The sequence below is a fragment of the Pipistrellus hanaki genome (genome assembly GCF_964339955.1).
Source record: "Pipistrellus hanaki genome assembly, chromosome: 11".
NCBI classification, from domain to species: Eukaryota; Metazoa; Chordata; class Mammalia; order Chiroptera; family Vespertilionidae; genus Pipistrellus; species Pipistrellus hanaki.
Window position 1 is genome coordinate 6,908,926 of NC_140513.1, and position 27,082 is coordinate 6,936,007.

The window sequence follows — 27,082 nt, forward strand, 5'->3', positions numbered from 1 at the left end:
ATAGAGAGTTAGAAACATCGATGAGAGAGAGTCATCGATCAGCTGCCTCTTGCACACCCCTTACCGGGGATGCGCCCGCAACCAAGGTACATGCCCTTGACCAGAATCGAACCCGGGACCCTTCAGTCCCCAAGCCGATGCTCTATCCATTGAGCCAAACCGGTCCCGGCGTGTTTATTGATTTTTTTAGAGAGAAGAAAGGGGGTGGGGTGGGGAGAGAAACATCCATCAGTTACTTGCCAGGAACCAAACCCCAACCAGGAATCAAACCCGAAACCGAAGCCTGTGGCTGGGCCTCGAACTTTTAGTGTACAGGACGGTGCTCCACGCAGCTGAGCCACCCGCCAGGGCGAGGTATTTCCTTCTTAAATGCAGAGGATGAGTGGTATTAATCCAGAAGCAAAATTATTGCCTTAAAAGGGGAAGACGAGTTAGGTTCAGTCATATGCAAGAGAAGCGTGTCTTGTAAGAACTTCTGAGAGTGGAAAATACACATCAAGACATCATGAATGTTGGGAGATCAGTTGAATGTCATGTCGTAGGTGGGATTAGAATATACTAATCGGTAGAATCAGTTATGACAGCCAGTAAAATTCTTGTATGTATTTTCAAAATAAAAATATCTTTTGAGTGGCACAATGAGGAAGACACACTCGGCTTTATTTTTGTTTTTTAAAATATATTGTATTGATTTTTTTTTTTTACAGAGAGGAAGGGAAGAGGGTCAGCGAGTCAGAAACATCAATGAGAGAGAAACATGGATCAGCTGCCTCCTGCACACCCCCCTACTGGGGATGTGCCTAAAACCAAGGTACATGCCTTGGACCGGAATCAAACCTGGGACCCTTCAGTCCACAGGCCGACGCTCTATACACTGAGCCAAACCGGCTAGGACGACACACCCAGTTTTAAAGATAGTTGCCTTCAATTACCCAGAAAAATGGTCTAGTCCCAAGCCAGGTACGTGAGGTGCTCTGTGTGAGTTGCCTATTTCCTCGAGTGAGGGGTTCTCAGCAGAGAGTGCCAGCCCCGGGATGAATGGCTGGGAGGTAAGTCCTCCAAAGACAGACTTTCCCTCCTCTTCCCTTTTCTCCAGCGATGGCACCCAGTAAACGTGAGGTGAAGGAACGCACAGGAGAGGCGTCATGCACGGGGATAAGGGGGCAGGGGGGACAGAGCAGAGCCCTCTGGTCCCTGGACCCAGGACAGCTCAGGACCTGTCTGAGCCCGGAGGTTGGACAGGGACATGCCCAGGTGTGGGGAGGCCTGACCGTCTAGACCAGTGGTCGGAAAACTGAGCCACATGCGGCTCTCGAGCCGTGGTTTGCCGCTCTGTTGACTAATGAGTTTGCTGACCACCGCTAGGGAAAAACATTTTAAAACCATTTTAATAATGTACTAACGTCTTTAACCTGAAGTCAAAACTTCTGGGTAAGGGTAATACCTTACGCAGCGGTCGGCAAACTCATTAGTCAACAGAGCTACAAACGGTGGCTCTCGAGCCGAAGTTTGCCGACCACTGTTCTAGACAAAACCCCGGGGCCACCGTAGCCAAACCCCCTGACCCAGCCTCAGCTTTCCCAGGGACCCAGGGGGCATCAGCAGCCATGGTGGATGGTGGCGTGCAGAAAGCCAGCATGGAACGCAACCAGGACGTGGCCAGTCAGCTCACCTGCTCGCCCTCGGTCCCCTCTTCCTCTCTTCCACGCCGGGAGAGGGAAAAGGCCGGGCCCACACGGCTACCTGCCTCCGCCAGGCCTACCTGACTCCCCTCCCACGTCCGGGCCAGGCTGGACCCGCCGGGCCAGGCCCAGGGAGGTAGCCATGCGAGGGGAGAGAGGCCGGGCTGCAGGCCGGGTGCGGGAGCCGCCCATAAATCAGGCCCCACTCCCACCCGGTCGCTAACAAGCGGGCTGCCTACCCGCCTACGTGGGGTCCCTGCCTCCGGCGCCCGCGGCGGCCTGGAGCAGCCAGCTGGCCAAGGCCTCCGCGGTGCCTTGGCCTCCACCCCCACCCGCGGCCCCCAGAGAGATAGGGATGTATTTTTTTCTTTTAGAAGAAGAAAAAAATAGACCTAAATGAAGAGAAACACCAACAAAGAAGGAGAGAGGCCTGCGGAGTCACGTGGGGGCAGAGACCAATTGGGCCTCCGGTGGCCTCCCCCCCGCCCAGGGCGGGGAGGAGGAGGACGGTCGGACGGGGCCAGCCTACTGTCCGCCCGCCGCCCGCCGTGGCGAGAAGGAGCTCCCGGTGTCCACCGGCACCGCCGCCCCGCTCCGACCGCCAGAGCCTCCCGCTGGACCCCCGGTGCCCGCCGTCCACCCTCATCCGGCGCCAGAGCTCGCCTTCCGCTGCGTAAGTGAGGGCCTGGGCCCAGGCCTCTGCTGGCCAGCCTCCCTCCTCAGTGCCTCCCTGCGGCCTGGCCCGGCCACTGCCTGCTCTGCACAGTGCCCGGTGCCCGCTGCTCTGGGCAGGGAGGCTGTCAGGGACCTCCCCAGACCTCCCCTCCCGCCATGCTACCCCCCCCTTTCCCCCTGGGCTGCTGCTGGGGGGCGCTGGGCCTAGGGGGGCAGGCTGGACGGGGGTCTGTGGTGTCCCGCGGCCGATCGGTGGCCAGTTTCACGGGGCTGTGCTGGCCCCAGGCTAGCAGTGTGCGATCGTGTCCGTGTCCGTGTCCGTGTCTGTGGTCCCTGGATCTCCCTGCCTGCGTGCCTGCTGTCTCTGTGGTGTCTCTGAGTCTCTGTGTGGATCTGTGTGTCTGTCCCCAGTGTCCATCCGTCAGTCCAGGGTCTGTGGCTTGGTCAGGTAACTGTGTGTTTCCCTGGGCAGGCTGACGGGAGCTGGGGGTGGCGGGGGGAGGCTGGAACCTAGAGCTGAGGGGTGAGTGCAGTGGGGCCTGGAGGGTCAACCCAAGAGCCTCCGGGGAAGAGGAGAGCCCAGGTGAGGAGGGAGAGGAGGGCGGGCGTGGAGCCTGGCCCCACCCGCCTGCCCGCCTGCCCAGGCTGTGTGCTGCCTGGTCTTCCTCAGTCCTGGCCAGCGGACCCCGGGGGTTCTGCCCCAGAGGAGTCTCCTGCGGACCCTCCCCCACACCCCTGCAGCCTGGCCACTCCGCCCCCTTCACCCCCTTCAGAGCAGTGCCCCTCCTGCTGGCCACTTTCCCAGGCCCCCCTACCTGATGGAGGCACAGCCCCCGCCCCCCTCCAGCTCTGGCCAACACTGTTCTTTCTAGGGGCTTGGGGGCGGGAGTGGGGGGCTGTGGCGCTCTCTCCTTCCTCCTCACCACCATGGGCACCGCAGAGCCCCTCCCCCAGGGCCACTCTTCCATTTCACACACGGAGAGACTGAGGCTCAGAGAAGCCAGGTGACCAGCCAGCGCCTGCACAGCAAGGGGGCCACGGATCCTCCCCTTCGCTCGGGCGGGGTGAGCCAGAGGAGAGCGCTCCGCTCTGGGCCTCCCGGCTCTGGTCCCTCTGGTCCCACCGCCAAGTGCCAGCCCCCAGGGCAGCCGGGGCCTCCCGCGGGCCAGGCACTTCCACCGGTCGGGTCGGAGCCTGCAGGTTTGGGCCTTTCGGGCCCTCGCCGCCGCACGTAATTGTTCTATTTCTCCGCTGGAAGGTTTTGGCTTATGACCTGGGGCTGCTCTGACACTCTCCCACCCTCGGTGCCTGAGGGGGCAGGGGCAGGACTCAGAGAGACATCCTTCCTCATTTTTTCCATCTGGAAGAAAAAAAAAGAAAGAAAGAAAAGTGACGGAGACCTTCCCCAGACGGGCCTTTGTCCCCAGAGCCGCGGGAGCCCCCTCCCGCCCCCAGGAAGGGACCTGGGGAGATTGCCCCGCGGGTCCGTCCTCCCAGCTCCCGCACCTGGTAGCTTGGGGTCCTCCCTCCCCACCCGGGAGAACTCACAGGCGGGAGGACTGAGATTCCCATTTCCCGCCGAGCAGCCCGAGGCCCAGGGAGGAGAGACGCTGGGTCTCCGGATCCCTACTGCCGATCGCCTCCCAGCTGGGGCCCGCGCTCTGCTAACGCCCCTGGGGTTCGTACCCACGATCACCAGTCCTTGGTCCCATTTTACAGATGAGGAGACTGAGGACCCGGAGGCGGGCGGTTCGCTCAGGTCTCCCGTGAGGACACGTGGCAGGCCCACGGCGAGCCGCTGGTGCGTCGCCTTGAACCCGGGCCGTGGCTGCGGCCCCCCGCGCCCGCCCTTCCCCCCCGACCCCGTTACAGAGCGGCCCTCGCCGCCCCCGGGCTGGGCGGGCGAGCCGGGCCGCCTTCTCCCGCCGCCCGCGGGGGCCCGGGCGCCCGGCACCCACCACCCCCCGGCCCGCACTCCGGGGCGCCCGGCACCCACCACCCCCCCGGCCCGCACTCCGGGGCGCCGGGCACCCACCCCCGGCCCGCATCCCGGGCGCCGGCACCCACCCCCGGCCCGCACTCCGGGGCGCCGGGCACCCACCCCCGGCCCGCATCCCGGGCGCCCGGCACCCACCCCCGGCCCGCATCCCAGGGCGCCGGGGCTCCCGGGCTCCAGGAGAGCGGGTGTGGTCGGGGGCGCCCGGAGGAGGAGGGTGAAGGCGGAGCGGGGCTGGGTGGCGGGGGAGGGCGCGGGCCGCGGGTGGGGAGGGCCGGCCTCCGCCCCCGGATACCGCAGCGCCGCTATAGAAGGCCGGCCCGGCGGCGGCGGGGTCGCGCGGCGCGCAGGCGGCGGAGGCCCGGTCCCAGGTGCGCGGCGGGCCCGGGCGGGGCTGCCCAGGGGGTAGGGGGGGCGAAGGCGCTGCGCCGGGGGCGGAGGCCGGGGTGCGGGCTCCGCGCCGGGGGACGCGGGGCCGCCGCGCAGGAGCCGCAGGTGGGCGCTCGGGGCCGCGGCCGCCGTCGTGCCCCTTCTCGGTCCGGGCCCGGGCCCTGCGCGCATCGCCGCCGGGGACTGATTTCTCCTCTCCGCCGGAGGTCTGCCCCCGCCTCGGGCTCAGCCCGCGGGGTCTCCGCCCGAGGTCTCTCTCCGCCCGCCGCCCGGCCCTCCGCTCCGCGCCCGGTCCCGCCCGCCGTCCCCGCGGCGCGCTCCGCCCGACGTCTCCCCGCACCGGCTGCGCCCCGGCCCCGCGCGGCCGCGGGCTCGGTGCCTCCCGCTGTCGGGCCCTCGGTGCCGGGCGCCGTCGTTTGCCCACCTTCCGGCTCGACCCCCGTCCGGGTTCGGCTCCTGGGGCCCCGCCGGGGAGCTCGGGCTCCGGCCGGGCGGTTCTCTGTGCGGCTCCGCGCCCCGACCCCCCGCGGGCGGCGCCTCGGCTCCCGGCGCCTCGGCTCCCTCCGCTCCGCCGTCTCTCCACCCGCGTCTCCGCCGCGCCCGGCTCCCAGGTTTTCCCCGGGGCCCCGCGCTCGGTGCCGCCGATCTCCCCGCTCCGTCCCCGCGCCACCGCGGCTCCTGCCTCCCCTCCATCCTCCCCGTCTCCCCGGTTCCCCTGGACCCGCAGGACCGCGCTCCGCCGACCGCCGGGTCCTTCCTCCCCGCGCGTCCCCCGCATCTGCCCCTCCGGGACCCCGCTTCCCCGTCCCTTCCCCCCAGACCCCGGGCCCTCTCCCCGCTTCCCCGTCCCGTCCCCCCAGACCCCGGGCCCGCTCCCCGCTTCCCTGTCCCGTCCCCCCAGAACCCGGGCCCGCTCCCCGCTTCCCTGTCCCGTCCCCCCAGACCCCGGGCCCGCTCCCCGCTTCCCTGTCCCGTCCCCCCAGAACCCGGGCCCGCTCCCCGCTTCCCTGTCCCGTCCCCCCAGAACCCGGGCCCGCTCCCCGCTTCCCTGTCCCGTCCCCCCAGACCCCGGGCCCGCTCCCCGCTTCCCTGTCCCGTCCCCCCAGAACCCGGGCCCGCTGCCCGGCTCACCGGCGATCCCGCTCGGCCCAGCCCAACTCCTTTTCTCAGAACCGGGGTTTTGTTCACAGACGAACGAATCCGGATCGAAGCACATCGAATCCGAGGGTCCGGGCGGGAGCCCGGCCGGGGCGGCGCCGGCGGAGCCCCGGAGAAGCCCGGCGCCGCGGGGCGCCCCCTCCCGCGGCCTCGCCCAGGGCCTGTCCGGGGGGGCCCGGGCCGGGCACGCGGCGGGCGCCCTGGGGAGCGGGGCCGCCGTCCCGCCCGCTGACCCCCTCCCCCCCCCAGGGCCGGCGGACGCTGCGGGATGGACTATTCGTACGACGAGGACCTGGACGAGCTGTGCCCCGTGTGCGGGGACAAGGTGTCGGGCTACCACTACGGGCTGCTCACATGCGAGAGCTGCAAGGTGAGCGGCGGGCGGGCCGGGCGCCGGCGGGGCGCGGGCCAATGGGGCGCGGGCCGGGCCGGGCTCCCCGGGCGCAGGGGCCACCACTGACCCCTCTCCCCAGGGCTTCTTCAAGCGGACCGTGCAGAACAACAAGCACTACACGTGCACCGAGAGCCAGAGCTGCAAGATCGACAAGACGCAGCGCAAGCGCTGTCCCTTCTGCCGCTTCCAGAAGTGCCTGACGGTGGGGATGCGTCTGGAAGGTGCGCACCCCACGCCCTGGCGGCCTCGGGCCCGGGACCCGGGAGAGGAGAGGGGAGGAGAGGAGAGAGGAGATGAGAGGGGAGGCTAGAGGAGAGGAGGGAGGGTGGGGTGGGTGGGAGGAGGGATGAGGGAGGGAGCCCCCCCCCATTCTTCAGGTGTGTGGGGCCTGGGGGCCACTGGAGCCCGCCCCCTGGGAAGGGGTAAGATCGGCCCCGCTCTGGCCAGGAGGGGTGTATGCAGGACCAGCCAGAGTAGAGTTAAAAAGTGTGGGCATCGCCGAAACCGGTTTGGCTCAGTGGTAGAGCGTCGGTCTGCGGACTGAAAGGTCCCGGGTCCGGTCAAGGGCATGTACATTGGTTGCGGGCACATCCCCGGTAGGGGGTGTGCAAGAGGCAGCTGGTCGATGTTTCTCTCTCATTGACGTTTCTAGCTCTCTATCTCTCTCCCTTCCTCTCTGTAAAATAAATCAATAAAATATATTAAAAAAAAAAGTGTGGGCATGGGAACCCCAGGCCCCCAAAGGCCCGAGCGAGCAGCACTGGCCTGCAATACCCACTCGGACACCCACCTCCAGCCGGAGTCTGCGCTCCAGAGGCTGGAGCTCCAGTGCCAGGTCTGTCCCTTACAGACATTAGGCACGCTCCTCTCTGAACCGCCCATTCCCGGTCTGCAAATGGGCTTCGTGGTGGTGCCCTCCTCACTGGATGGGGGTGAGGGAATGGTCTGCATAGCTCCTGGTACTGTGCCTGGCACCTAGTCAGTGCTCAGCGGGTTTGCTATTAGTATTATTATCTTTTGTTGTTGTTATCTGTCTGTCACGGCTGTTTAACCCTCATTCGTACAGCCTACCCATCCATCCCAAGAATTCTCTCAGTTTACTCTCTCAGAGGGTGAGATCCCCTCCACCCCACCCCCATGTTTTTAGCCAGACCTGGAGAGAGAGGGGAGCCATTGCCCCCAGCAGTCCCAGCCCGTCCTTATCTTCCCACCCCACCCCCAGCTCTCAGCTCAGAGGGGAGGGAAGGCTTTGCAAACCCCAGCTCTCAAGCCACATTCGGCTCCCCGAGCTGCGGTTTGCCGCTCTGTTGACTAATGAGTGTGCCGACCACTGGATTAGACTAAATGTTACCGTGTAGTTGGAAGCTGTGAGGATTAGGCGATTGCGGCATATTGTGTGCAGAGGTAAAGGGTGGTGTAGGACCGCGCTTTGACCTAGAGGAAGGAGTCCTGTCCTGTCCCCAGAGCCCATGTCCCCGGATCCAGGTCCTGAGTGGCAGGAGAGCTGGTTGCTGTGAGCGGCAGGAACCCCTGGCAGGGCCTGAGGTTTCAGCGCGGGGCTGCCCATCCCTGGCAGCTCCTCCCTTGCTGAGCATCGCCTCTCCCTCCGCCTCTGCCTCCTGCTCCCTCCCTCCTCCTAGAGCCCAGGGTGGGGTCCCTGTCCCAGCAGGAGCCCGGCTGCACTGCAGCTTCAGAGATGCCACCTTTCGGTCTGGCTAGTGACAGTCTTGGCCAGGCAGAGGCAGACATTGTTGGCAATGGAGGTTCCTTCCCTAGCACATTTGAAAGCCAAACGTGAGTCATTTTGCAACAAGGGTTTGCCAGGGTTAACTGTGGGTTAACTCGTCAGTCAGTGAGTAGCTGGATACTGGCCTCAGCCACAAGCAAAGTCATCCAGTTTCTACTTCCTGTCACCGTCTCCCTTTTCGGTGCCTGTGCTGGGGACCTGGCCCCCAGAAGTGCTCAGCCCGGGGCCCCATGGCCGGAGGCCACTCAGCAGGATGAGAGTGGGCAAGGGGCGGGGCGTCTGGGGCTAGGACAGTGGATTCTGCCTGGGGGAATCCAGGAATGCTTCCTGGAGGTGGTGCCCTGAGGGCTGGGTGTTCACCAGGCAGGAGAGAAGGAAAGGATTTGAGGCAAAAAGGATTTGAGGACTATCAAAGGGAGGGCGGAGGAAGTGCCCGGCGGAGGAGCGGAGAGATGGATCGGGTGGAGTGGAAAGAACACAGGGTCACGTGAGGGACCACCTAGAGATGGGAGTGGGGCTCTGAGGGCTGCCCTGAGGAGACCGACTTCCCCTGCAGGCAGAGGGCGTGAGCTGGGAGGGACCCAGCCGGGTCTGTCTGGGGAAGATCCGTGATTGGGGTGGGGTGGAGGGCGGCCTGTAAAGGTTGAGCCTGACCCTCGCCTCTGCCCGCAGCTGTCCGCGCTGACCGCATGCGGGGCGGCCGGAACAAATTTGGGCCCATGTACAAGCGGGACCGGGCCCTGAAGCAGCAGAAGAAGGCACAGATTCGAGCCAACGGCTTCAAGATGGAGACGGGGCCCCCAGCGGGGGTGCCCCCGCCCCCCCAGCCCGCGCCGGACTACTTGCTACCCCCTGGCCTGCATGCGCCGGAGCCCAAGGGCCTGGCCCCCGGGCCACCTGCCGGGCCGCTGGGCGACTTTGGGGCCCCGGCGCTGCCCATGGCCGTGCCCGGCGCCCACGGGCCCTTGGCCGGCTACCTGTATCCTACCTTCCCTGGCCGTGCCATCAAGTCCGAGTACCCGGAGCCCTACGCCAGCCCGCCGCAGCCCGGGCCGCCCTACGGCTACCCTGAGCCCTTCTCCGGGGGGCCCGGCGTGCCCGAGCTCATCCTGCAGCTGCTGCAGCTGGAGCCCGACGAGGACCAGGTGCGGGCACGCATCCTGGGCTGCCTGCAGGAGCCCGCCAAGGGCCGCGCCGACCAGCCCGCGCCCTTCGGCCTGCTGTGCCGGATGGCCGACCAGACCTTCATCTCCATCGTGGACTGGGCTCGCAGGTGCATGGTCTTCAAGGAGCTGGAGGTGAGTCCCTCATCCCACCCGTCCGGCAGCTGGATCGGGGGTGTCCTCCCGGCTGCCCAAGCCTCAGTCTCCGTCCCTCCTCGGAGGGGGCCGTCCTGCCCCCCGGCTAAGGCGCTGTCCGGCAGCAGGAGGCAGGAGGGGTTTCTGATCCTTTGCAACCTTCCTTGCCTCCCCACTCATCTCCTCCCTCCCTCGCCTCTATTTTCTGAGTCTCTGTCTTTCACAGCCTTTGCTCCTTTTGCTTCTGCCTCCTCCTCCTTCTTTCCTTCTCCCTTTCTCTCTCCCTCTCCTTGGCGTGCTCTCTCTTCCTCTCCTTGGCGTGCTCTCTCTCCGCTTCTCTGTGTGTCTCCAGCCCTTTGTGTCTCCGGCTTTCCCTCTCCTCGTCGGGGTCTCCTCAGGCACCGATCTCTCTTCCTCGGAGACCCCAGGTGCCCAGAGGACTAGCTGAGTCCAAGGAGACTGTCTCGGGCTGCCTCCCGCCGCCCCCCCTCAGGAGGAGGGTCCAGCCCACCCTGTCTTACCCTTTGGAGAAGCCACCGTCCCTGCCGGCCTCACATGTCAGAGGGGGGGGTCTTGGCGTCGGAGTTGGGAATACTCATGGGCCCGATTCCCAGCGAAGGTGAAGGAGTTGATGGTCCCTGCCTCTCTCGTGCACAACGGTGGTTCCATGTATGTGTATCTGCGTGTTTGTGTGTGTGTGTGTGGGTGGGGGGAGCGAGGGAGAGGGCAGGTGGAGATGGCAGGGCCTGCCACTGATCCTCTAGAGCTGTGGTCAGCAAACTGCACAGCTCGAGAGCCACATGTGGCTCTTTGGCCCCGTGAGTGTGGCTCTTCCACAAAACACCACGGCCTGGGCGAGTCTATGTTGAAGGAGTGGCGTTAGGAGAAGTTTAAGTTTAAGAAACTTCGCTCTCAGAAGAAACGTCAGTCGTTGTCCTGTTGGTATTTGGCTCTGCTGACCAATGAGTTTGCCGACCACTGGGCTCGAGGGGGCTGGCTTCCTCCACTGCCCCCGGCCCCCTGGGCTGCTGTACCTGCAGCTGAAGCAGCGGAGGGACTGAGCCTCCCGGGCGGCTTGCCTGGTGGTTTAAAGGGCCCACGGCCTGGCAGCACCCCAACTCCCTGTGATCGGAATGTGCTGCCAACCTCAGAGGCACCCCAAATCCAGCCAAGGCCCGACCACCCTGGGCTGGGCACGGGCCTCCTGGTGCTTGCTCAGCCTGGGGGCTGGGTGTAAACAGCTGGACCTGTCGCCCGCCCCGCTGGGGCCGCTGCAGCCTTGAGCAGCGTTCAGTGCTGACGCCACTCGGGCCTGGGCTTCCTCCAGGGGCAGGTGGCCGGATGGGCCGTGGGTGCTGCCTGCCAGGCTGGGCATGGCGGGGGGGGGGGGGGCGGGGGGACTAGGTGAGGATGGGCACGGAGCCCTTGAGGCATCATGGCGCGGGGGCCTGGGTTCCTCTGGGAGTCGAGAACTGGTGGTGATTCGATCGGTGTGGAGGGTCCAGCGTGGCTGAGGCCTGGGGCCGTACCGTGTGCCATGGGGCAGGTGGGACACGCCGGGGATGGGACCAGAGGCAGGGCCTTGAACAACCTGGGCTCCAGATGCCCTTTTGGCGTTCTCCTCCTCCATCCTCTCTCTCCTCTTGGATGTCTCTGCTCCTTGGAGGCCCCGGTGGGATGAGGATCCCAGGACCCTTGGGTTGGTGGCCAGACCTCCCAGGAGCCCCTGGTGCAGCGGGAGGCAGAGGGAGCGTGCCAGGACCCTGGGTCCGGGGCAGGGCACTTCCTCTGGCCGCCGTCCTAGTCTCCCGGGGGTTTTCACGCAGGATGGGAAGGGCTTTTGTCCCAGCGTTGCTGAGTGTTTTTTCCTGCTTCTGGCTTCTCTGTGGTCCAAACCTTCCTGCTTCCCCCTCCCAGAGGCTCTGAATGGAGCCCAGGAATCTGCACCATGGCCCCGCCCTCTGTAAGGGAGCCTTGCAGATACGTACCAGCCCAGCGCTCGGAGGGCCCCTCAGCAACGCGCTCCCCAGGGGCCACCTCCCACTGGGGCCACCTCCCACAGGTGGGGAGGCAGCGACGTGGGCGGGGCTGAGTGACCCGTCCTCCCTCTTGACCGACCACTCATCCCCCGGCTCCAGGCAGGATACAGCTCAGCAGCAGCGAAGGGGGTCCCTGGCTCTGAGTCAGGCGCTGGGAACTTGGCCCCAGGAGGCTGTCAAACTGGAGGAGACAGACGTGCAGGCAGATGATGCCCACACAGGCGCTCAGGGCCCTGAGAGCAATGGGAAGGGGCCGAGGGGGCCCAGCGGGAGAGTGGACGGCCCTCAGGAAGTTCGGGAAGGCTTACTGGTCTGTGCTTCTTCGGTCTTAGCGAGGCTAGAGCCCCGCGGTCCGCGGGGGGAAGGCACCCTGGGTCAGGGAGCTCCGGGTGGCCCCTGAGGCGGGGCTGGGAGGTTGGCAGGGCCAGAAGCAGAGCTTGGACCGTGGGTGATGGGCCAGGCTGGCTGGAGCCCCACGTCCTCTTCCCCGAGGCCGCTCAGTTCCCTGTGACGCTAAGGATGTCCCCAGGTTGAGCGGAAGGCCTGGGTCTTGGCTGAGCTGTCGGGGTGCTGGGGGCTCCAATGTTGGGGCTCCCTTTTGGGGTTCTCCTCCTCCATCCTGTCTCTCCGCTTGGATGTCCCTCTGCCTCCGTTTTCCCATCTCACACTTCACGGCCTGTTAGGCCTGACAGGGGCGCTGGAATTAATACCAACAGCCAGAGTCAGAGAGGCCTGTGTTCCCGTCCCCGCTCTGCGGCGCTCCAGGCGTGTGGCTCTGGGCTTCACTCCTCCAGGCCTCCACTTCCTCATCTGTGAAATGGGGAGAGTGGAAACGGATCCCACCTCGTGGGGCTGTTGTAAGGACTCAGTGAGCCAGGCAGGCAGAGCATTTAGCACAGAGAGCAGCATTCTCCTCCTGCAGCTTTTTTGCTGCTCTGTGCTTTCCTGTGTGCGAGCAGGCGGTGGGCGCGCAGGCAGGCGGTGGGCATGCAGGCGGTGTGTGTGCAGGCAGTGGGTGTGCAGGCAGTGGGCGTGCAGGGGGTGTGTGTGCAGGCAGTGGGTGTGCAGGCGGTGTGCGAGCAGGCGGTGGGTGTGCAGGCAGTGGGTGTGCAAGCAGTGGGTGTGCAGGCGGTATGTGTGCAGGCAGTCGGTGTGCAGGCGGTGGGTGTGCAGGCGGTGGGTGTGCAGGCGGTGGGTGTGCAGGCCGTGGGTGTGCAGGCGGTGGGCGAGCAGGCGGTGGGCGTGCAGGCGGTGGGTGTGCAGGCGGTGTGCGAGCAGGCGGTGTGCGAGCAGGCGGTGTGCGAGCAGGCGGTGGGTGCGCAGGCGGTGGGTGCGCAGGCGGTGGGTGCGCAGGCGGTGGGTGTGCAGGCGGTGTGTGTGCAGGCGGTGTGTGTGCAGGCGGTGTGTGTGCAGGCAGTGGGTGTGCAGGCGGTGGGTGCGCAGGCGGTGGGTGTGCAGGCGGTGTGTGTGCAGGCAGTGGGTGTGCAGGCAGTGGGTGTGCAAACGGCCTGGTGTAGGAAGTGTGGGAAAGACTCCTGGGGTCCAGGCTCGCTGGGCGCTAGCGTTCTGGGAGGAGAGGGCCCCCTGGCCCCGGGCTTATAAAGAACTCCATACCCGTCAGGGAGCGGAAACCCACCCGTACCTACAGCTCAGTGCGGGGCGGTGCGCAGGCCCGGCCTGTCCGGACAGGTCCCAGGAAGGACAGGCTGGGAGGATGCAGGACAGGCATCAGCGAGGGGCGGCGAGGGCCCAGGGTGCCTCGTGACCCGTCTCGACATCGCTTCGCCCCGACACGCAGCCCCGAGGCCCCTGCCTGGCAGGGAGCTCGCTGCTCAGATAGATGGTTCCCGCGCCCGGCAGTAACTGTCAGCCCGGACTGACAGACGGCGGCCCGCCGACCGCTCGGCCGGAGAGCGCCGTGGCCGGCCCGCCCGCGCACGTCAGCCGCGGGGAGTTACAGGGCCGCTGGCCTTCACCGCCAGGCCGATCGGACCCAGAGGCCCGGAGCGGGGCCTGCTGGGAGGGAGGTCAGCGCTGCCCCATAAATACCCCGTCCCCGAGGCAGCCTGCTAAGTGTCAAGGCTCCGGGGAGATTTGTGGCGGACAGCGGGAGGAGGGTGGGTGGTGGCGGACAGCGGGAGGAGGGTGGGTGGTGGCGGACAGCGGGAGGAGGGTGGGTGGTGGTGGACAGCGGGAGGAGGGTGGGTGGTGGCGGACAGCGGGAGGAGGGTGGGTGGTGGCGGACAGCGGGAGGAGGGGTGGGTGGTGGCGGACAGCGGGAGGAGGGGTGGGTGGTGGTGGACAGCGGGAGGAGGGTGGGTGGTGGCGGACAGCGGGAGGGGGGGGTGGGTGGTGGCCGACAGCGGGAGGAGGGTGGGTGGTGGCGGACAGCGGGAGGAGGGGTGGCGGTGGCGGACGGCGGGAGGAGGGGTGGGTGGTGGCGGACAGCGGGAGGAGGGTGGGTGGTGGCGGACGGCGGGAGGAGGGGTGGGTGGTGGTGGACAGCGGGAGGGGGGGTGGGTGGTGGCGGACAGCGGGAGGAGGGTGGGTGGTGGCGGACAGCGGGAGGAGGGGTGGGTGGTGGTGGACAGCGGGAGGAGGGTGGGTGGTGGCGGACAGCGGGAGGAGGGGTGGGTGGTGGCGGACAGCGGGAGGAGGGTGGGTGGTGGCGGACAGCGGGAGGGGGGGTGGGTGGTGGTGGACAGCGGGAGGAGGGTGGGTGGTGGTGGACAGCGGGAGGAGGGTGGGTGGTGGCGGACAGCGGGAGGAGGGGTGGGTGGTGGGGGACAGCGGGAGGGGGGGTGGGTGGTGGCGGACAGCGGGAGGAGGGGTGGGTGGTGGGGGACAGCGGGAGGGGGGGGTGGGTGGTGGCGGACAGCGGGAGGAGGGGTGGCGGTGGCGGACGGCGGGAGGAGGGGTGGGTGGTGGCGGACAGCGGGAGGAGGGTGGGTGGTGGCGGACAGCGGGAGGAGGGGTGGGTGGTGGCGGACGGCGGGAGGAGGGGTGGGTGGTGGCGGACGGCGGGAGGAGGGTGGGTGGTGGCGGACGGCGGGAGGAGGGGTGGGTGCTGGTGGGCTGGGTGACGGGCCGGGCTGGCGAGGGACCCCCGGGCCTGGGCGGCGGCGGGGAGGGCTGGGCAGAGGAGGAGCCTTCTGCTTTGGGAGAAACTTGTGGAAGGTGAAACCAGCCCTCTTTGGTTAAGTGAGCCTCTCAGCCACCTGCTTTCCCATGGAGAGGGCCTGTGGCTGCGGCTCCTGGTGTTTTTATTTTAATGGAAGAGGAGGGTGTGTGTGTGTGTGTGTGTGTGTGTGTGTGTGTCTGTCTGCGTGGGGCGTTTGGTGTCTATGTGTCCATCTGTCCCCGGAGGGGACGCCGGAGGGAGGAGTCTGGCAGGGAAGCTCCCTGGGCTGGGGCCCTGCCGCGGCCTCTGAGCTCTCCGACCGATGGACTCGCTTCCTCTGACCCAGAGGGACAGGAAGTCAGCAGAGACCGGTGTGTGGCCCAGCGGGAGACCACAGAGGGCCCTGGGCGCCAGAGCTCAGCCACCATGCTGCCCGCCTGCGCCCCTGCGGCTCCCATCGCCCCGCTGGGCAGGGCCACCCCACCCAGCCGGAGGTCTGGGTACAGTCTGCTGCGGGGCTTGGCCAGCGGGTCACCCTGACCCCTCTGCTTTCTCCCGCGGCTCCGCTCGCTTATCACCTCATGCTCCCCCTTATCTCAGGCTCTTCCCTCTCCCCACCGCCTGCTCCTTCCATCCCGGCACAAGGGTGTCTGCTCCCGGGGCCCCATGGGTGGGGGGCAGAGCCCAGCCCTGCGCGTACTCCCTCTCCTCTGCCTCCAACGGGGTCACCCGGGTTGGGCCAGTGTGACTCCTGGGCTGGTCCCAGCTACTGGGCCTTAGGCAGTTCCCAGGCTCCCACCCCCAGCCCTACCCCCTGGAGATGAGCCCAGTCCGGGGCATCAGGGCAGAGCCCCGCTCCCTGTGTTGCCCAAGCCTCTCTGTCCTCTGGAATGGGGGCCGGATGTTGCCAGGGCAGAGGTGGGGTCCTGGCTGAGCTGGGCGGGCCTGGTCGAGGGCGCCCACCAAGCCTTGCCCCCTCTCTGGGTCGGGTCGGGCAGGCTTCCTGCCAGCTCTGTGGGCCTGGCCACGCGGAGGCCAGAGGAGGCCAGAGGAGGAGACAAGGAGGCTTCGTGCTTCACCCCACCCGGGTCTCCCTCCCTCTCCCCGGCCCCTGCCGCCCAGCGAGCTGTGGCTGAGCAGGGGACCCCGGCTGGGGTCCTGCTCTGACAGTAATGGGGCTGTAGGAAGAGCTTGGTCCGGAGAAGGGAGAGACATGAAGCTGGGGTGGGGAAGGGAGGCCGGGAGGCTGGGGGCTCAGAGCAGGACAGACCGAGCCCCTCCTGTCCGCAGCTGCGTGCACTGGGGGAGGTGTGGCCGGGGAGGCCTGACTGTGCGTCCTGCTGCTCGCTTCGCCCCCAGGAGGGGAGGGGAGCAGACAGCAGAGGGGCTTCTCCCCCCAGAAGAGAAAGCTCAGGCCAGGGGCTGCCCGGCCCCTCAGGCCTCGGGTTGGGGTGGCGCCCCCGTGCTCTCTGCGGCTGTCCTGGGGAGCACATGCTTGTCCATCAACTGCTCATTGGTGCCTCCTCGGGGGGCCCAGTCCTGCCTTCCCAGGCCCCACGGGTACTGGGGAGACACAGGCATGAATAATGCCATCAGGTGTGGCAGGGGCCACATCCAGAGGATGGTGAGGGATGTGAGGGTGGCTGGGAGCGCACATCCGGAGCCAGACAGAGCTGTGCGACCCTCTGTGGCCTCTGTGGGCTCAGGGCCTCTCTCCACCGACAGGGACAACAGTCATCCCCACCTCACAGGGCTGGGAGCTCTCCTGGTTTGTGTTCTCTCTGGGGCGGCATCTGGGAGGGTGCCCAGAGGGGCCTGCTGGGAGGGGGTGGCTGGCTGGTGAGCCGCAGAGGCTGAGGGGGAGCAGGGTCTGTGCTGGGACTTCCCAGGGTGACCTGCAGCCCCAGGGGCAGTTCTGAGCAGCCAGGAGGGCTCGGTGCTTGTCCCTGTGGGGAGTCGTGCCCGGAGAGTAGCAGCTACGGCCCTGGCCTTTGATCCCGGGAGGGTCCCTCACCCCCTCCACGTGGCAGATTCTTCGTTTGAAAAGCAGTGGTTTACATCGGGGCATCCCTCCTGGCGCTGTGGTCGCATGGCTCTGAGCCCCACCCGAGCTCTGAGTGTCCCCTCTTGCCATGGTGAATGCGTGACTCCCCAGAGCACGGGGATGAGTGCCCAGCTGCAGCCCGAGTGTTTACAGTCTGTGCCGTTCAGATGTCAGACCTCTGCCTTCTACCCGACCCCTCCCGGGGCTGAGCCCGAGGGCCCTGCTCCAGGCCCAGGGAAACCCCTCTGTTTCCTCCTCGTGAGTGATTTGAACTGCTAGAGATGTGACCACCGGACAGATGGGCACACGTTCAAATTAACATTGCCCTCCCCTTGCCTTTGAATGAGTCCTTCACAAAGCACTTCCGTGGCTTAAGCGCACCGGCATTTATTGAGTGCTGCGGGCCAGGCCACGTTCTCCTACTCTGCCCATTTTACAGATGAGACCACTGAGGCCCAGAAAGGGTACAGAACTTGCTGGGGGTCCTACAACTTGTAAGAGGCAGAGCGGGGGCCTGAAGCCAGACCCTCCTGTTCTTTCGCTAGAGCCTTGCCACACATTGATGGCGTACTAGGGGTGTCGAACTCAATCAGAGAAGGGGCCAAAATCTAAAATCCAGCCTAAATCGCGGGCCGAATGGTTTACTGAACAGTCATAAACTGACAATGTCATAAACTGACAGCGGAGTGCAGTGATGACAGTGCGGTGCGGGCCACATTGCAAGGCCTGGCGGGCTGGATTTGGCCCGAGGGCCTTGTGTTTGACACGTGTGGAGACAGATGGGCAGGCTGGGCACAGGGAAGTTAAGCAGCTCGCCCAGGCCCCACACCCAGCTGAGCCTCAGCACTGAGCGCCGGGAGGAGGAGGGGCGAGAGGGCGGTCCCCGGCCAGGCCACGGGGGATGCAGACCCCGAGCACCGCCTCCTTGCAGGTGGCCGACCAGATGACGCTGCTGCAGAACTGCTGGAGCGAGCTGCTGGTGTTCGACCACGTCTACCGCCAGATCCAGCACGGCAAGGAGGACAGCATCCTGCTGGTGATCGGGCAGGAGGTGACGGACCCTGCACCCGCCCCAGCCCCCGTGCACTCCCAGAGAGGCCCACAGGGCGTCCCGGGCCTCTCCGGGGCTGGCCCTGGCACCCTGGGTATCGGCCCGTTTCCCCAAGTTCACGGGAGGCCCACCAGTCCAACCTCCCTCTGACCGGCCCTGGCCGTGGCCTTGCGAGGAGGCAGCCTCTGGGAGCCCTGCTCTGGGGGAAGCAGCGCAGGGGTGCGGGGAGGGTTGGGGAGACGCTAGGAGGAGGTGCACAGGCAGAGGGGAGAGCACGGGGGAAGGCTGAGAGGGGCACTGGGATCTCCTGAGCCACCAGGAGCCGCTGGTTTGCTGGACTGTAGGTTTGGGGGACCCTGCCGGTGGGGCACAAGGTTAAGAGAGAAGGCTGGAGAGGTTGTTAAGGGCTAGATTGGGCAAGACTTTGCAGGCCCTAAATCCTGAGTGAGGGAGTGAGGGAGTGAGGGAGTGAACGAGCAGAGGGGTCTGGACACCGAAGAGACATAGTCAGAATTTGGCCCCCCCTAGAGCAGGGGATTAGGAGCACTAGGATGGGAGTCCAGGGCATAGACACTCCCGAGACAGAGCAGAGAGCAAGGGGACAGATTCTAGTGGGAAGGACACAGCCAGGGGTGAGGGGCACAGGAGGGGGCAAGATGGCAGGTGAGGAAGCGAGGCAGAGCCCATGGCTCAGATGCTGGGCCCCTGGCGGCCACCATTCCAGCGGGAGGTCGGCCTGCTGGGGGGGTGGGGGAGGAGGAGGAGGACAGAGGGGAGAAGAGGGGCCTCACCTGGCGGAGGGTGGAGCACCTCGCAGGGGCACAGGGAAGGAGGCGCAGGCTTCCCAGATGCCCCGGTGCGGGTGGGGGAATGGGAGACAGGCCCTCTCGCACCCCTGCCTCCACCCCAGGCCCTGGTCCCCTGTCCCCACCCTCAGTGCTCACCTGGGTGTCAGGCCAGGGAAGGCTGGTCCCACGGGTGTGGCGGCTCCGCAGCTGGGCACACAGACCCCCGGAGGCCTCCCACCACCCCCTCCCGCCCCCGCTGAGAGCCCCCGCCCTGCCCGCCCTGACCCCGGTCTGCCCGCCCAGGTGGAGCTGAGCACCGTGGCCGCCCAGGCGGGCTCCCTGCTGCACAGCCTGGTGCTGCGGGCGCAGGAGCTCGTCCTGCAGCTGCACGCGCTGCAGCTGGACCGCCAGGAGTTCGTCTGCCTCAAGTTCCTCATCCTCTTCAGCCTCGGTGAGTGGCCGGGGCCGGGGGCCGGAGGCCAGGGCCCGCACTGAGGGGGCTGCGCGCTGGGGGCTCCGTGGGGCAGAGACCCCTCCCTCCGTGAGGGGACCTGCTCTTACCGTGGGGGCTGCTGTCTCTCTGGGCCTCAGTTCTCTCTCTGCACGACCAGCGGGCCAAGATGATGTGTAGGCCTGGCCCCTGTGAGATGGGGACCGCTTCCGAGCGCTGGGGGGATTCCCAGCCGAAAGGCGGAGAGCGGTGCCCCTGCCACCCCCAGGAGACTCCGTGCGGCTCCTGGGGCTTCTGTTCCCTGGCCTCCGCCTGGGGCCCCTGTTTGTCCCTGTTCTTGGGGGGAGGGCGCCCTCCAAATTCTTACTCTGAGCTCTTTGGGGCCCAAGCACCTTTGCCCTTTCATTCATTCATTCATTCATTCATTCATTCACTCACTCTACAAACGTTTGCTGAGCAACTGCCCTGGGCAAGCACCCAGGATACGCAGTGAACAAAAAGACCCAAATCCCTCTCCGCAAGGGGCTGACCTGACCTTCTCTCGGGGAGAGAGGCGATGAGCAGAAGGTGACGGCTAAAGTATATAACTTCGTATTTTGAGACTTAGTTTTTTTAAAAATATATTTTATTAATTTTTTACAGAGAGAAAGAGAGAGGGATAGAGTTACAAGTATCGATGAGAGAGAATCATAGATTAGCTGCCTCTTGCACACCCCCCACTGGGGATGTGCCTGCAACCAAGGTACATACCCTTGACTGGAATTGAACCCGGGACCTTTCAGTTTGCAGGCCGATGCTCTGTCCACTGAGCCAAACCGGTTTTGGCTTGAGACTTAGTCTTTTTGGCAGATGGCATCATAGGCTCAGCCTGGCAAAGGGGTGTCTACCGAAGAGTGGGGGCGTCGGGGAAGAAGTGGGCTGGGAGGGGGCGACTGAGAAGTGTTGACTGTACTCAGTCCATGGCCACGGGCCTGGACTTTCTCACCCCACAGGCTGGTAGCCGGAGGGTGTGTCGGCGCGGGTGCAGGGTTTGGTAGGGGACGGCCACGGTGGGGCTGGGGTTTGAATGTTGAGCAGCCAGCGTGGAGCGGGACCCGAGGCCCTTGGAGGAGCTGCAGGGCCGCAGGCCAGGCTGGCTCCCACAGGGGTAGCCCCCTTCCTCTGCCTCCAGGGGTACCCTCCTCCCAGCCTTGCTCTGGGGACTGGCTCAGGCTGAAGGTGTGGACTGCTGTGGTTGGGGATGGGGAGACTCCAGGAGCTTGGTGTGTGTGTGTGTGTGTGTGTGTGTGTGTGTATGTGTGTGTATGCATGCGTGCACTCGCGTGCGTCCCTTTGTGTTTGTGCCTTTTGTTTTCACACAAGTGCAGACGGTGGATTTGTGCAGGCTCGTGTTTTTGTGCGCACAGTGTGGAGACGGAGTGTGATGGGGAGTGACGGGGGAGGGAGATGAGGGCTTTGGACTCATGGGTGCTGCCTGGGTGCCGGGGCACGCGGCATTGGAGTGCGGGCTCTGTGGCGGTCTGGGTGGTTTGTGGGGTGACCTGACCACCATCGAGAGGCCACCGGGAAGGTCCTGGGGAGGTTGGGTGGAGGGGTGCTGCCGGCCACCCACCCTGGTCCAGGGCTCCGTCTGTCCTTGGACACACCCTCCAGAAGGGGGGCCCTGTCTTGGCTTTTCATGCCCTATGGCCCCGGCCCCTTCCCACCGAAGCCCAGGCCAGGCGGGGGCTGCGGGTCCAGTGGAGCTCTAGTCTCCGGCAGGAGATCCGCCCAGAGGACAGCTCAGCGGACCCAGCCCTCTCCCCGGTCCTGGCGGGGCGCCACGCGCAGAGCCAGGAGTGCCCGGCCCCCTTCACGCCAACCCCCGTCCGGTTTTCCTGAGGAGGCAGCTGAGGCCTGAGAGCCGGGAGCCCACAGTGCTTGTGGGACCAGGCTGGAGGGGTGGGGTGGTCGAGGGGTGTGTGTGTGTGTGTGTGTGTGTGTGTGTGTCTGTGTGCAGTGTGTGCACTCATGCCAGGCAGGATGGGGTGATGATTAGCCATGGCGACCAGGTACGGACCATCTGGATTCTAAATCGGGACTCTCTCAGGCTGTGTGCCCTTGAGCAAATCACTCCCCTCTTTTGCCCCATCTCCGTTGCCCCATCCTCATAACCCTTGCTTTGCTCCGAGGACTGAGTGAGAGAATTCCCTCGGAACGTGTGTCAGGATTGCCTTCGTTATAACCATCGTTATCACGTTAATGAGCAAATGAACCGTGAACGGATGGCGTGAATGAGTGAGCGAGTCGGTCTCCATCTTGGCTGCACGCGGTGTGGCTGGCACCGGGCGGGCCTTTGGGGCTGAGGTGCTGGGAGCGAGGGTGGGGAGGGGGCCCGGGACCTGCGGGAGCTCCCGGAGGGCAGGGGGAGAGGAGGCCACGTGAGCCGTGGGCAAGGCCTCGACCCTTCGCTGGGGAAGGAGCTTCAGCTGCAGCAGTAGGGTCCGATCTGCACGTGAGCAAGGTGCTTCCCCCGGCAGCCGGGGAGGGGCCGGCCCTGCGGGAGGGCCGAGCGGAGAAATCTGGGGCGATGTGCCCGGAGTCTGGGCAGGGAGAGGGGGCTCCTCCATGGCCACCGGAGCTGGGTCCCCAGGCCTCCAGCTGGCACGTGGGCACCCCCCTTCCTGGGCTGGGCAGCCTGGACCCGGGTGATGCCTGTCTCCCCCCCACCTCCCCCCCTCCCGCCCACTCAGCGCTCCTTCTCGCCTGCCTCCGCAGAAGGGTGCCATTTGGTGTGTAAATAGCCGGCTCCGGCAGGCGAGGAGGCAGGTAAGGAGGTTTAATTAAAATTAGTGCCTCTCTCCTGGCAATCGCGGTGTTTATGAAGATGGCCCGGCGGGCTTTGTTCCGCGGAGGACTTAATCGAAGCTTAATGGATTGACCTAACATTCGATTTCCTGACTTCCATTGAGGCGGCGGCGGCAGCATTCCCTTAAGCGTTTGCAATTTACCCACTGCTCCGCGCCAACAAAAGGCAGCCTGAATAGCAGCCCCACTCGAGGGGCCATTGTGCGCGGGGGCGCCTGCCTGAGCCACCGCTGTTGGGACAACATTCTTTATGCCTCGCTGGAATGAAAGGATTATTCAAATATTCAATTAAACCGTGAAAAGGGGGCTTTTCTGAGAACCCGGGGGCCCCCGGCTCCGCGGAGCGAGCGGGCTGCTCTCCGAGGCGGCGTGTGTATGGGGGGGGGGGGTGCCATCTCCCGGCCCCTCCCGCCTCCACCACCAGGGCTGCGGGAGCTACGCAGACTTTTCTCGAAGGTGTGCCCCTCCCTCCAAGCTGCGGCAGCTCAGCTCCGTGCCAGAGCTGGGCACGCAGACGAGATCCTGTCCTTGGGGGCCTCGCGAGGCAGAGGTTCGTCGACCCCCCCACTTTGCAGACCCTCGGGGAAACCGAGGCTCCGACGGGGGCAGGGACTTACTTGCCCGAGGTCACCCAGCTGGAGGTGGGGGGGGGGGATCTGAACCCCTGACCTATGATGAAGGGGCACCTCCAGGTGTGTGTGAGGGCTGCCCCTCAACTGGTGGGCGAAGGGCGTGGTGTACGCTGAAGGATGGTTTCCCTCCGTCTTCACACAGTCCTGTTGGGTGGGGGGGGAGGGCGCGGTGCTGGGAGGCTGGGAGAAGGGGCGGGACCTGACCTTGGTCTCCTCCAAGGTGAGGGCCACCAGGTTGAGTCTGGAGCGAGAGTGGCCTCCCTGGGGAGGCCCGGGAGCCGGGGGGAGGTCTCGGAGGGGACCCTGGGTTGGATGAAACGCAGTGACCATGTCCAGTCCTCCGGGAACCGAGGTCCAGCTGGAGCCCGTCCCCGCCCGCTCGCTCTGAGGGTTTGGAGTCTGAATGCGGACTCTGTCCCAGACACACCCCGCTGTCCCTGCACTGGGGGGCGCTCCTGAGCTGCGAGCAAGGGGTCTGGTGGGTGCCCGGCAGAGAGCCTCGGACCCTCAGCGCTGCTGGGAGGGACTGTCCCTGAGGCCTGCCTGTCCTGCACCGGCCGGCCCTCCGCCCTGCTGGCCCCGGTGCAGCGCCGCTGAGAACAGTAAATCCGGGAAAAGCCGGCTGGTCCTCCTGCCCCCTCCCCCGCCTGCCTCTACTGCAGCATCCCAGCCATCTTCTCTCCCCCCCCCCCCCCCCCCCCCCGCCCCCAGCTACTTCCTCTGGGCCCCTCTGCTGCTGTGTGGCCTTGAGCTGGTTCCTACCCTCCCCTGGACCCCCTGCCCTACTGTGAATTGTCAGAGACAATGTCAGGAGAGCTGCCAGCCTGGGGGCGGGGGCGGGTGGCTGTGAGGGTAGAGGGGACAGTGTTGAGATGGAGAAAGGCTGCGGCGAGAGGGATGGAACTGGGTGGGGAGGTGGAGATGGGGTGTGTGTGTGGGGGGCGGCTTCCTGTGACCTTTGCCCAGAGCAGGCCAAGCTAAGGAGCAGGACTGCGGGTTCCAGTTGCTCTCTGCGGGGTGCCCAAGCTGGGAGCGAGCAGGGGCTGGAGTCCAGCTCGCCTGCCCCCGCCGGCTGTCTCTGTGGACGAGGGGGAACTCTGTCTGCGTGGCACAGGTGCCTCATGGACGGAGGCCATCGGGGGCCAGGGCGGAGGTGACCCTGGCTTCCTCGCTGCAGGGAGGGAGGGGTGGCAGCGGGGGTGGATCGGGGCCAGGTCCTGCCATACGCCCTGGGCCCAGCTCGGGTTTCCCTAAATCCAGCTTCGGACAACACCGGCCGCGGCGGGCACACGGGGGCGGCCGGGGATCAGGGTTGCCAGGAGCCTCCCGCTCCCCTGGCGCAGCGGGTGTTAAGGGGGATTAGGAGGGCCACGGGCTGCTCACACTGCCCGTCTGGCTCCGGCTCCCCCGCAGCCGTGGGGCTGGCTGGGGGTGAGGGGGCACAGGGGATGGGGACCGACGGACGGCCATCTTCTGAGCCTCTGGGTGCCACAGCCCGGGCGCGTCCCTGCCGGGATTTGGGGGGAGGGGCCTGTCCTGTGGCTTCCCGCTGACCCTCCCTCAGCCTCCAGGCGGGGCACAGCGGGAGGGGCCGCCCTGGACCTGGAGGACCCCCCCCCCCCAGCAGGGATGAGGACTCAGCGCAGGAGGCTGACCCTCGCCCGCACTCCGGGGCCAGGGGCCTGCGCAGGCCTCGCACCCGCGCTCTTGCCCCTGCCAGGCGGGCGCGGCCCCTTTCAGAGGAAGAAGGCCATTCGGGCCGGGAGGGGCAGGTGCAGGCCATTGCTCCTAAGGGATGGCGCTGGGATTTGAGCCCCCATGCACCTCACTCCGGAGACAGTTCACTGGGCCTTGGGTGTGGGGGTGCACTGACCGCCCTCCTCTGTCCGTGGCCCGAAGGACCGCTGGCCCTCGGCTCCCTGCCACGGGCATGCATCTTCCTTCGAGTGTAGCCTCTTGTTTGTCCCTGTTCTTACGTAACCTGCCGGCTTTGTGCACAGCGCTGCTAATTTATGTAGAGAGCTCTGCCTTGTAGACCTCATTCCGGATCTACCTGGTCTGTGTTTTTCCACTCAGCCTCCTGCTTGTAAAGACTCATCCATTTTCTCTGTGTTCTCTGCTCCCTCACTGCTGCCTCCGGCCAGCTCCCCGTCGCCATGAACACCGCTGTGGTGGGCACCCGGGGCCCGGGGGCCAGGGGTGGGCCTCCTGGTGGGACTGGAGCCTCTTGGTGGCCAGCGGGTAGGCCCGAGAGCCCCTGTCCCCCTCGGGAATGGGCCCCCGGTGCACACACCTCGCGGCTCTGAGGTGGGACCCTCCCGCGCACACGGTCCTCCCCGGTGATGGGGCCAGGGGTGACCGTGGCCGGGAGGGGTTGCCGTGGCGACCACCCCGGGGACGATGGGGACAGGGCGGCTTTGACCTCGGGGATGGGAACGGCGATGACCAGGGCTGTGGGGAGAGTTGGGAGGGTCACAGCCGGCCCAGCAGCCATGCTGGGCCTTCTTGCAGCTCAGACGCTGTTTCCTGAACACCTTGCACCCATCTGCTCCCTGAGTCCTCCCGCCCGTAAAACAGGTGTCACTGTCACCGCCCCCTTCACTGGCACAGCGGTGACATAAGAAGGCCAGGGAGACACCGGCGAGGTGGGTGGCGGTCTCGGTGAGGACGGAGGTGTGACCGCTGTGATGAGGGCGGCGGCAGTCCTGGCGGCGACAGGCGCTCGTGGTCGGGTGGTGAGGGATGTGTTTGAAACAGGCACAGGGATGTGGGTGCGGGGACTGCGGGCGGCGGTGGTGCTCACGGTGGTGGCGATGAGGGTGACGGTGGGGATGGGGATGAGCAAGGCAGCAGTGGCCACGTTTGGGGATGTCACTGTGGGCGATGGATGATGGGGGCAGAGGTCACCAGCCGCGGTGGGGACGGTGGTGACCGTGGTGACGGCGGGGCGGGGGTGGGTGGTGACGGGGAAGCTGCCCGCCTTGTTGACGGTGACGGCGGCAGAGCCTAGGACTTGGGGGCTCAGCGGGCTGCCGGGGGGCGGCGTGATGAAGGCAGGGTGCTGACGGGGCCCCTCCCTCCGCAGATGGGAAGTTCCTGAACAACCACAGCCTGGTGAAGGACGCTCAGGAGAAGGCCAACGCCGCCCTGCTCGACTACACCCTGTGCCACTACCCGCACTGCGGGGACAAGTTCCAGCAGCTGCTGCTGTGCCTGGTGGAGGTGCGGGCGCTGAGCATGCAGGCCAAGGAGTACCTGTACCACAAGCACCTGGGCAACGAGATGCCCCGCAACAACCTGCTCATCGAGATGCTGCAAGCCAAGCAGACTTGAGCCTGGGCCGGGCGGGGCCGGGACCTGGACCGGGGCTGCGGGAGGGCTCGCGGCCACGGCCACCCCCTCAGCCCTCCGGATGGTTTATTTGATGATGCTGACCCCAGGAGTCCCACCCTGCAGGCCGATGCCCCCTGAGCTCTCGGAAGCCCTGTGTTTGGGAAGTGAGGGAGGGTGGGCAGCGCCTGGCCACGGTGGGTGGCCCCCGCTAGCCGCTGGCACTTGCCCGACGCTCAAGTGCCCCCAGGTGGCGGCTGCTAGCCACCCTCTTCCCCTCCTCCCGCTCCCCGCTCCCAGCTGTCTGTCCCGGAGTTTGGGAATGCCTGGTGGGCCTGGATGTCCCTTGGGTCAGAGGTCATCCCTTGCCCTCTCCCGGAAACAGAAGCAGAAAGAGGTTGAGTGGCGTCACCTGGGGGAGAGGGGAGGGCGGGTCTCCAGAACCCCTCCCAGGGACCAGGAGGGAGGCCCTAGCTTTGTAAACTGGGGATAACAGTTTGCAAACTCGAACAGGGGCCAGAGGACTCGGGGAGATGGTGAGGACAGAAAGACCTCCCCTTTAGTCCTCTGCCCCCTTCGACTCCCGCCGGGGAGGGCGTTATCTGGAAAGAATTTTGCTACAATCATCGCTCTATCCCTCTCTCACCGGAGAAGTTTGGCACCATCAGCCTTCTAGCCCCTCCCCCCGCTGGCCCGCCCAGGCCGCTATTTATCTGCAAGTCTGCGCGGCAGTAGGCAAGAGGTTTTTGGCTTTGTTTGTTTTCGAATCGAGATTCTCCTTGGAAGGTGTGTATGGCGAGGGGGCAGGTTTGAGGATGGAGGCTGGGGTTTGGGGCTAGCACCAAGGATAGCCCATGGTTCTTTCCCCAAACACCCTGGTCCTAAGGCCCCCGCCGGTGGTGCTGGGACCCCACTCCAGTCCAGAGAAGAGCTGTGCCTGCCCCTCGCCCCATGACCATCAGGATGCCCTGTGGGGCCCAGAGGCTCTGGGTGGGAATGCAGGTGACCTTGGGGAGGGTGCACGGGTCTCCAGATCAGGGACATGGTGGAGAAGCCCCTTCCTCGTTGGCCCTGTCCCGTTAGGTCCCTCGCTGCAAACCCTCGAAGCTGGACCTCAGCTCCCCGGCCTCCTGCGCTTTGTCCTGAGAGACGCCGTCCAGGGCCGGGCACCGGGGAGCGGTCTCGGCTGTCCTCTGTCCTGGGCTGGGCACCCACCCATCCCGCTTTCACGTCGCCATTGCAGCTTGCGCTGAGCATGCCCGGTCGGAGTGACTGGGCTTCCCTGCCCCCTGCCTCCCACCGCTCGGTCTCGGTCCCCGCCCCTGCCCACTGAAGCGTGTGCCCCTGCCAAGGCCGGAGACCCACAGCCCCCAACGAGAAGTGCCCTTAAGAGTCCCCAGCCCCCGTAGTCCTGGAATAAATTTTGCAATTAGTTTCCA

General features: G+C 66.0%; 1 protein-coding gene across 1 annotated transcript; it reads left to right on the top strand.

Annotated features, from left to right (window-relative positions):
* The first annotated feature begins 4,637 nt into the window (after window positions 1-4,637).
* NR5A1 (nuclear receptor subfamily 5 group A member 1) lies at window positions 4,638-27,082 on the top strand. The gene is made up of 7 exons (XM_084898392.1): window positions 4,638-4,724; window positions 6,151-6,271; window positions 6,375-6,516; window positions 8,715-9,340; window positions 17,476-17,595; window positions 18,687-18,834; window positions 25,399-27,082. Exons 2-7 carry the CDS (start codon window positions 6,170-6,172, stop codon window positions 25,644-25,646), a joined length of 1,386 nt encoding a protein of 461 aa, XP_084754518.1. The 5' UTR covers window positions 4,638-4,724; window positions 6,151-6,169; the 3' UTR covers window positions 25,647-27,082.